At 39.8% G+C, this 9598-nt stretch overlaps 1 protein-coding gene across 1 annotated transcript in view; it reads left to right on the top strand.

Moving 5' to 3' along the window:
• Positions 1-291: 291 nt before the first annotated feature.
• Positions 292-9598, top strand: part of LOC118404430 (glutamate receptor ionotropic, delta-2-like) — a 31942-nt gene continuing 22635 nt past the window's right edge. Inside the window, exons 1-2 of the mRNA XM_035803503.1 lie at positions 292-412; positions 6636-6797. Coding sequence (XP_035659396.1) covers positions 292-412; positions 6636-6797 — 283 coding nt within the window. The remainder of the gene's footprint in view (positions 413-6635; positions 6798-9598) is intronic.

Genomic DNA, 9598 nt, shown 5'->3' on the forward strand with positions numbered 1-9598 from the left:
AAAAGGGGTGTGGAGCGTTGCAAAAGCCAAAGGTAGGGCACTCAAACGGACAGAGTCCGTGGCTACTGGAAACAGTTGTTCTTTGACGCAAGGCGTAGGGCGTTACAATTTGTCCTTCAAAGCGGTTGGAAAATCCTGCGTCGAGGCGTTTAATTGGTTAAACGGGACGTGGATCTTTGAATAAACCTAACGACAGAACACTCCAACCATGACTACTGGAACCCGATGTGAGTAGGGAGTTGCAATTGTTCATTCCTGCCGGCTGGAGAAGCCTACAGCTTTGAATACACCATGGAAGCCGGAACTCTACAATCTCTTGGCGTGCGACACGCGGGAACGTTTCTTCTCTTCAGTTATCTGATGTGGGGGACTCATGAAACTGCCGAGGCGACGGTACGAAGAATACGGATAGGTAAGATATGTCTTCTTGTAACGTTAACTCTCGTGATGCTACTCTAGAATGTTGATTTGTGATAGTAAATTACATCTCGTAACGTTTCTACTCTACAATACTTTTTTTCATTTGTGGTGAAGCGAATGTTAAGGTCTTACGCTATGTTTTGTAATAAAAAATATAGCGGGTTGCGGAAAATACGGATAAATAAATACGTCATTTTCTAACGTTAACTCTCGTGATGCTGCTCTACAATGTTGGTTTGTGTTGGTAAATCGCATTGTGTAACACGAGATTTTCGTTTCTACTGTAAATTACATTTCCATTTCGACATTTGTGGTGGGGCTCCTGCGCTATTTGTTGTGATAATTTTTCGGAAAGGGAATCGGTCGAAAGGCATTGCAAGTTTGTGAGACAGAATCTGCATTTCCGAAAGATTTATGGTTGATAGTTAATTTCCAAGCAGATTCATGCATACCTTTTGTACTGTCCTTAACTATCTATTGAAAATATAACGGCATGTTAACATAAGGCACCAAAATGCTGTACAGCAAGACATGACCAAAGTCTCACTGCCTTTCATTGTCTGCTTACTCACTTGGTTAATTTTAGCTCTCGCTCGAACCAAATCATAAAGCTTCTTCCGCAGTACTTTGTTCTCAATGGCCCTTTGTAGCTCTTAAATAGTATATTGCAGGTTTGCGTTAGATTGTCTAAGTAGGTGATTCTTGATCTTAACCTTTGTCTTTTTCAGCTATAGCAGTTAACCTGGAATCCAGTCTCTCGCTGGCTCGGCCTACCGTACTTAGTGCAGGCTCTCTACGGGGCCACTGTGGGTCTGAGCCGCCGGGATACTCGGCCTCACCCGGTAGAATTTTCACGCGGTTTGACTTTGCCCAGGGGGGGAGGGGGGGGAGGGTAATTGCTGGCCGGATAATTAACCCCCTGGGCTAAAGTCTAACCGCGTGAAAATACTACCGGGTGTGGCCGATTACCCCGGCGGCTGGGAGCTTCCCTGGCCCCGTAGAGAGCCTGCACTAACGACGGTATAAGGCCGAGCCAGCGAGAGACTGGAATCCAGGTTACTATAGCAGTAGGCTCTCAGAGCACAAGATGGGATGCAGAGATTTCAGGGTGTGTAATACAGTGAATGGCTTTCAGTTTCATTCTGTGCGTGAATGCCTAAAAGCTCTGTTAGCCGTGCAGTCATTACAAAACAGCCTTCCGCATCATTGGATCTTCATCATTATTACTGCTGCAATTTGGTCAAACGCCTTGCATGTGCACTTACTTTAGCTTTTTGCCATAACAATAACAGAAATCGCAAGTGTAATGTTACGCTTACAGCTTTACTCGCTGTAAGAAATCACACATTTCCCTCTCAGTGCTTCAAACGAAACGTTAAAGGTCAGCGGATTTAGTGCAGAAATAATTGAACAAAATTGTTCCTACAACGTACCTTACTTTACCGTAGAACATAGGTCCTCCTTTACCTATTACAACTTCACTTGCTTTACTTGGAAATCACACGTTACCCTCTCAGTGGTATTCGACGTCTTCAAATGAAACGTTTAAGGCCACCGGATTTAGCGCAGAAATAATTGAGCAAAATTGACTCTTTGCTCCTACAACCTACCCTTTACCCTAGAACTAGGCCCTCCTTTGCCCATTGTACTTACGAGTCTCTGCAAATATATATGTCTGTTTGCTTGAAACGATGATTCTCAGCTTAGTGGTTATAAGCTAAATTGGCATCTTTTGGCAAGTACATATATACCTCTCCCTCGCGCAGAAACTTTAAGATAAACACCCAGAAAAGCAATCCCATTAAATGCGAAGAAAGATGAGGGAGGGAGAATAAGGTCAAGCTTTATATAGCAAGGAGAAATGGATTTCTGTGGAATCTTCTGTGAGTTCAACTGACACGAAAGCTTTAGGTTCCAAAACGATTTAACGGTGTCTGCGAAGCGTTTTGTTTGGGGTTGTCTCATATTTGCAGCCAGGCACTGGACTGTGAGAAAACAACTTGAAAATTGGAATTCAGCAACAAGGGCAGTAAGTTTGACTGTTGAAGTCTTGTGTTAAAAGCCTCCAACTGCATAAGTGTAACATTGACCAATCGTCACATTGGCATCACGTGACTTAACAGACCGTCCAACTGACCGACAAGTGAAAGGTCATTTGGACATGATGAAGACTTCAGGCCGGTCAGCACAAAACGGAAAGGCGATTTGATGATAACATCTGTCCAGCATTATTACCAAATCCCAGTCATATTGGAAACATTATTAGTTAAACTACGTGAAAGCGAAGGCATTGTAACCAGTTGGTATGTTAGCTTGTTTATGCGGGAGGTGGAAGCGGTGTAATAGGTCACTTGGAGAATTGGAAGAATGGTTTTGATCGGTTCCGATGTTTTCTTTTTAATTGAGAGCCAGGTAGAATCTATGACTAGTAGAATGCAGTATTTTCAAATGTCCGATCGTTGGGAATACCTTTTCAGATCCTGTCAAAACGATGCTAAAACTATTTAATCTTAAAATTTCACATAGCGTTTTTAAAGTGAATGAGTTGTGGGATAAAGGAGAAATTCTTTGTACACAACCAGTGGGTACTTACATAGCTTAATCGAAGTATTCTAAATCTTCGATTAAGCTATTATAAGTACCCACTGGTTGTGTACAAAGAATTTCTACTTTATCCTATATTCTACCAACCTGATGAAACTATTTTCGGATGAATGAGTTGTGTTTAAGTTGATTTAAGATGTTTTCAAGGTTTGACATGGCATAACTGACAGCATCATGTAAAATGTACTCCTAATCCATCTGGCAGCAGCAGACAGGTCCTTAGAGAATAACATCTGTAGCAAGTTAATCAGAATGGAGTGAACAATTAATGAAGCATGTCACACACGCAGCTCATTAGGTGACTGGAACGTACTTCGTACATTTATCGAGCGAATTCTTAATGCACTGTCTTCAGCTACGCTCATGCATACTACATGTTTTACATTTCGTCCCATGAACTCGCCTCGGACGCCGTTTTCCTTCCAATGAAGATACTGAAAAGGAAGATTTAACCCTATCTAGACCAGGCTTTTTTGGGATTCCTGGGACCAGGGGGCTCTTTTGACCCCCCCCCTTCGTAATTTCAAAACGGCTTGGGTTACGATCACCAAATTTGGAGGGGATGATGAACTAGTGAAGTTTAATATTTTCTGTATTTTTGGTATCGTTATGACGTAATATGACGTAATTATGACGTCATAATGTCATATTTTGGGCTAAAATCGTCAAAACATGAAATTTCCGCTATACTTAAATGAATTGAACAAAATGCTGACTATAAAGCTTATCTTATTAGTGTCTTCTAAGTCTGCTAAGTCTTTTGTTGCCAATGACGACGACACTGACGTCTATATGACGTCAGAAAATGACGTAATTTGTCCGCCATCTTGGATCGACAAGCTTGAATTTTCTAAAATACGGCTTTTCCACATATAACCCCAAAACCCAATAGAAATGGACTAAAATGATCAAGTGATTGTGTTTTATAAGAAAATAAAAGATTTTGACGGTATTTGAGCAAAAATTACATGTATTTATCGTTGAAAATGACATTGTCCGCCATCTTGGATTTTGACCCATTGCGTCATCAAATTAGCATAAATTATGAATATTTGATTTGAAATGTGAGTTTAAATTACACAGGATGTTCATGATATAGATAAACAAGTTTGATGTAGCAATAAAACCATGAAATCCCATAATTCAAACTGAAATTAGTAAATTTGGGAAAATATGCCTGTCAGAAACCCGTTGCCATGGCAACACGAAAAATTACAAACTAATTTTTTTTCACAGAATTGTTGCTAACAATATTTTAGGAAAAGTCACCAAGATTCGTAGTTCTAGCACACGTCGTTCGCCAGTTATATGACGTCAAAGTTGGCGCAGGCACTTTTAGCCCCCCCCCGGTCTAGATAGGGTTAAGAAGTATCTTACGGCCAATCGTTTATGTCATATCCGATGATGTACAGAAAGTTACCGTAACGGGGGTAACGCTTGTTCACCTTTATCCGAGGGTAACCTATATTCGTTGTTTGTAAGAAAAAATGTATTTAGGGATATGAAGTCAACGGACGGTGGTTTCAAATCGGAACATTTTGAAATTATGGCAAATTTGAACCCACAGTCCACAGATTTAATACTCTAAATGTGCTGTTTTTAAAGACAACGGATAAAGGTCACCCCACGGATAAATGTTAACTAGCGTTATATGCAATGAAGTAGGGCAATAGTTAAAAAACGTTCAAGATATAATCACGAAGCAATTGGTTGACTGGTACCATTGTCGTTCAGCTGACGATACGGCAACAAGTTGATATATTGGTTCAGTTCAGTTCAGTTCATCCTCTTTTTGGAGGTGACACATGTGTCTCCACTCGTTTCTGTCCAGCATTACTGAACTGGTATATTGGTAATTAATATAAAGGGCTTCCGTTTTGATGAGATTGCCGCAAACATGTGTTTTCTGTCGATTTAAATCATTCAGAGTTTCTGGGGCTTCAGCGTTCTTACTGTCAAGCCTGATTATCAATCATCTATAATGCAGTAGATTAGATCGGGAGGACAAAGATGGTAGCCAGAGATTTACATAATGGAAGTACAAACAGTGTAAGGCACGTCCAACGCACATCACTTAATATAACGAGAGTAACATAATGAGGAAAATTGTATGTTTCAATACTTTGTTTCCACTCCCCTCGTCGTGCATGTAGATATAGACCACACTACTTAGTTAGTTGCTCTTAAAAGCAAAGTTCGACCGGATAATAATGCATGTTATATTACATTTGGTCATAAACCTGCTTTAAATAATGATTATTTCTTTATTTCTTTTCTTAATGTACACTCTGAAATAACATTCACGACACTTGATGTTTTAGGCTTTGTCAAATTCATCTGACTCAGGAAAACTGTTTTCGTTCCAAAAAATATGCAGATTTAAGAGTTTTGTGCCTGCGAGATAAGATATCACGTGTACCAATTGTACTAGTCCTATGCCTACAAAATACGTAGAAATCGCAAAGACATCATGGCGATGGAAACAGACACACAAACAAAGAGAGAGACGTGCAGTCTACAGCTTTCAGAACGCTTGACCCAATTTTCACCATTTGGGGATAATTTCCCAGCCTAATGGAGCTTTCGATTCGTTAGATTGAAATTCCTGCCATTGCTGAATGGTTAAAAGCATCACCATTGTAGAACTCATGGCAGAACGCACTCAGCTGTTTGATTACCGAAAAGGCATCCCGGAAAATGTACGGGTGATCGAACACGTAATGAACTGAGAATGTAGATAAACTATGCACCGTATGTTGCCAATTACAGCGTGCAAATAAAGCTTGGAGAAATTACCTGAAAAAATCGTTTTTTTCTGCCCAACTCATACATTCCTTTTGAAGTTAAAAGTATATCTTTCAGCAAAAAAATGAGCGTTTTTAAAAGTATGCAAAGCCTTGATGGCTTAGCAAGATTTGGCCAGAAAATGCCGTGAATATTCAAACTATGAGGTGCGTCTGCTATAGAGCGTTAGTCCAAAGATTCATAAACCGAAAATGTTGTCTAACTTTTTTTCCATGCAAGGCTCCGCCGTCAATAAAGAGACACCATTACCATTACCAGCGCCAGTAGTGATTTGCAGATGTACAGATCCACCAAGAGCGTCCTGATTTTATCTCTTGGTGATGTTTTTGTTTAATTTCGTTTTATCTTTCGACCTCAGGTGCAAACATGTTGTTTTCCATTCACGAAACATCTAAATGTGGTTGCAAGTTGAAAAGTGTGCATTTTGTCCTCAGCAAATTTGAATTTAAAAGAAAAAAGAAAACGACAATCGATACATTCAAGAATTAAAGATCTAAGAATTCAAGCTGTTTTAGCTGTAACGATTGGGCCACGTGCTACGACCTTGGTTTTCCCTGCCCCAGCCGAATCAATTGAGTTCGGGCCTGGTCGGGCCCCGCTTTGATTTTAATTCTAACCCGGCCGGATATCTGCTTAGAAATGTGAATATACTAGTAATATACTACGGTAGTGTGACTCTGCAGTGAATTGTAATTTTGCAGTGCATTGCGATTTGTTAAAAGAAGATTCAGAGTTAAGAAAAATTTAAAAAAAACGGAATATTTGCGAGGTTTTGAAATGACCTCATTTGTCCCATGTTATTCTAGGAGCCATTTTTGACGCCCAGGGTTCAGACGAGGAGGTGGCGTTCCAGGCGGGGGTCCATGACGTCAACAGGAAGCGGCAGCTGTTCGATCACACCCAGGCCGCCATAGAGACCAAGGTCACGTACCTGGGTAACCTGGGGCCGTACGCTGCCGCCTTTCAAGGTCAGTCTCTATCTTTGTCATTGTTATGTTTATGTTTGTGTGTGTGTGTGTTTGTGTGTGTGTGTGTGAGAGAGAGAGAGAGAGAGAGAGAGAGAGAGAGAGAGAAGGGAAGAGAGATGGGGGTGGAAAGAGAGAATGTGTGTGTGCTCTCTCTCTCTCTCGCGCGCGTGTGTGTGTGTGTGCGTGCGTGTGTGTGTGTGCGTGTGTGTGCATGTGCGTGTGCGTGTGTGTGCATGTGCGTGTGTCTTTCCAGACATTTGCAGTCAGTATAATTTCAGAAGCTGTAATGGATTATGATGATATCTTGCCTATGGCTAGGTCTTGGTAAGAAATAAGGTCAAGGTCAATCACGCCCCCTCTGGTGTTTACCCTCTGTAATGCAGTAGAACCTGTGGTTTTTATAATTTATTTTGATTTGCTATGGTGTTCATTTTCGGATATACCCAATGCTGTGCTACTGAATAAACTGATGAAATGATAATTTAGGAAAACTTGCTTTGGCAGGAATAATACGGAGACGGAATCTGGGTCAAGCTTTTGTCTAGGGAGCTTTAGACATATTCAAACGGGACGACATAAATAAAACCATTTAATTAAAGGTGACCAGTAAAACTCCCCGTAGCATCGCTTCCTCATTCTTAAAGAAACGATCATATTTGTAAAGGCTCCCATTTGCTTTACAACATGTGCGCCTTGGGGAACTGAAATGCTATCAGCGTATATCATTGACGTTAACTACATAGTTTTATACCTGCAGCAGGCATAAGAGATGCTGTGAAAGATTATGTTTCAAGTAAGAAACTATCAATTGCATTCACAATATACTACAACTGTTTTGAAAAAAAAATGGAAGGTTTAAGTAAGTAATCATTGCAGTTGTTATGGGAAGCTCACATGACAACAAATTCTCTCCGATTTTTAGTAATGTATGATCAAATTGTGGTATAAAAAGATTTGTCAACTTATTATAGTCATGTATTTACATTTCGATTTATTGTTATTACACGTGCGCTTAGAAAGGTCAGCTCTTGAACGTGATGTGTTCTACGGACATAAAAAGAAAATTATCATCCATCATATTACATTGCAGGTTGCATACTCGAGCTCTCTGAATGGGTCTTTAGCGGTGAAGACTCTTTAGGAATTCTATTGCCTTGCGAGGTAGAACGTCTTTAACTGTTGTCGTGGAAGGAATATCTGAAATTCATATTATCAATATGCAGGATCTTGTGAGAGAAAAAAAGAAAAGAAACTTTAAGGAAGTTGCATCTTATTTTTCTTTGTAAATCTATTGTTTTTTTTTGGTTAATATCAAAGAGGTTAAATGCATACATTTCTAGCTCTGATGCCTAAGTTTATCGAACAAAAAATTGTCATTTCTCTTTAAGTGTAACGTTAACTAACGAAAGGTAATGGATTCTACCAGAATTATGAAACGTCTGACCGTTTCCTAAATCATATATGCAGCTGCTTGAGTAAGTACGTTTTTGAGAGAGACCAGTACATCTTATCCCTCCATATGCAATACTAGTAGAGTAGAAACACTAGTATCCGTTTCTTAGTATTTGAACTACTGTTGTTTTTTTAGAATAAAGAAAGAAAACAAAAAAACTACTTTTTGGGGTAACGTCTATCTTGCGAATCATTGGGGTGATATACAATAGAACCATAAACCAGGTAACTAAACATTTACTCAGTCCTTGAGGAAAGCTAGTGAATGCTACTTGAAAAGTCTTAATCGTTTTCAGAATCTAACTAGTTGGTTGTTTAATGAGTAAACGTTATCCTGCATATGACTGGGTTGATATACATTATATATTTTATTTATTTGCAAATCCATGCCCGTAGGCTAATTGCAATGATACAGACAGTAAAAAGTAGCAAGTGTCTATTCTATAATACACACACGTCAGCTATCTATGTACATGCTTCTACTTTCTTTACTGGGAGGTTTGACTACTTCTTTGGAGGCAGTGGCTGATGAAAAGTGCCACTTCTTTAAAAAATGATTAGTGGGTTCTGTGATTTCAACAGAAATATAGTTTTTTGAGGTCTACTAATTGGTGAAAAGTTGGAAATATTGTTTTGATTGTGTCAAAAAGGTTGTTACTTTTGTCCTCACAATGGGGGCAGTTACATATAAAATGTATTTCATCTTCCACTGCATACTAGAACCGTAAACCCACTCGGTACCTGACCCGGTAAATCCTTCCATATGTCCGAGTCCCGAGGGACCCGGCCTTCCCACGCATTACCCTCCCCGAGAAAACTCCTCAATAACACCCGGAGATCACCTCAAGAAGCCTGAAGCACAGAATAATGTGACAACCGGGGCACTTATGGAGCTCTGTATGCAAGATTTAGCCATTATTCGGGGCAGGTAATCCCTCGGGTTTAAGAGTGGATTCATCTTGTAGAGAGAGCGCCTTCTGGTCAAAATGACGTCAAGTTGCTTCGTGTACCACATCATCTAAATCAGAGCGTTCACATCTCAAAGCATCATCTTTGTCTTCGATAAAGATTAGACATCCAGGTAATAAGATACGTCCAAAAGCAGTTACTCAAGCAGCTGGACATGATATTGAAAACGGTCAACGTTTCAATCAACATCCGTTGTTTGTCGTCTTGCTGGAGAGAGTTTTTATACCCTAGCTGTAAATTGATATGCAAAAGAGATCTAGTTGAAGAACATCATCTTCTTTATACGGCACTTTCAACTTGATATCTATCAGGTAATATACTAAAGTAGATAACGAAGTATTTCTCTGGCTCATTTCCCAAAATGAAAAGTCATCATAGAT

This window comes from Branchiostoma floridae, chromosome 17, assembly GCF_000003815.2.
Source record: "Branchiostoma floridae strain S238N-H82 chromosome 17, Bfl_VNyyK, whole genome shotgun sequence".
Taxonomy (NCBI): Eukaryota; Metazoa; Chordata; class Leptocardii; order Amphioxiformes; family Branchiostomatidae; genus Branchiostoma; species Branchiostoma floridae.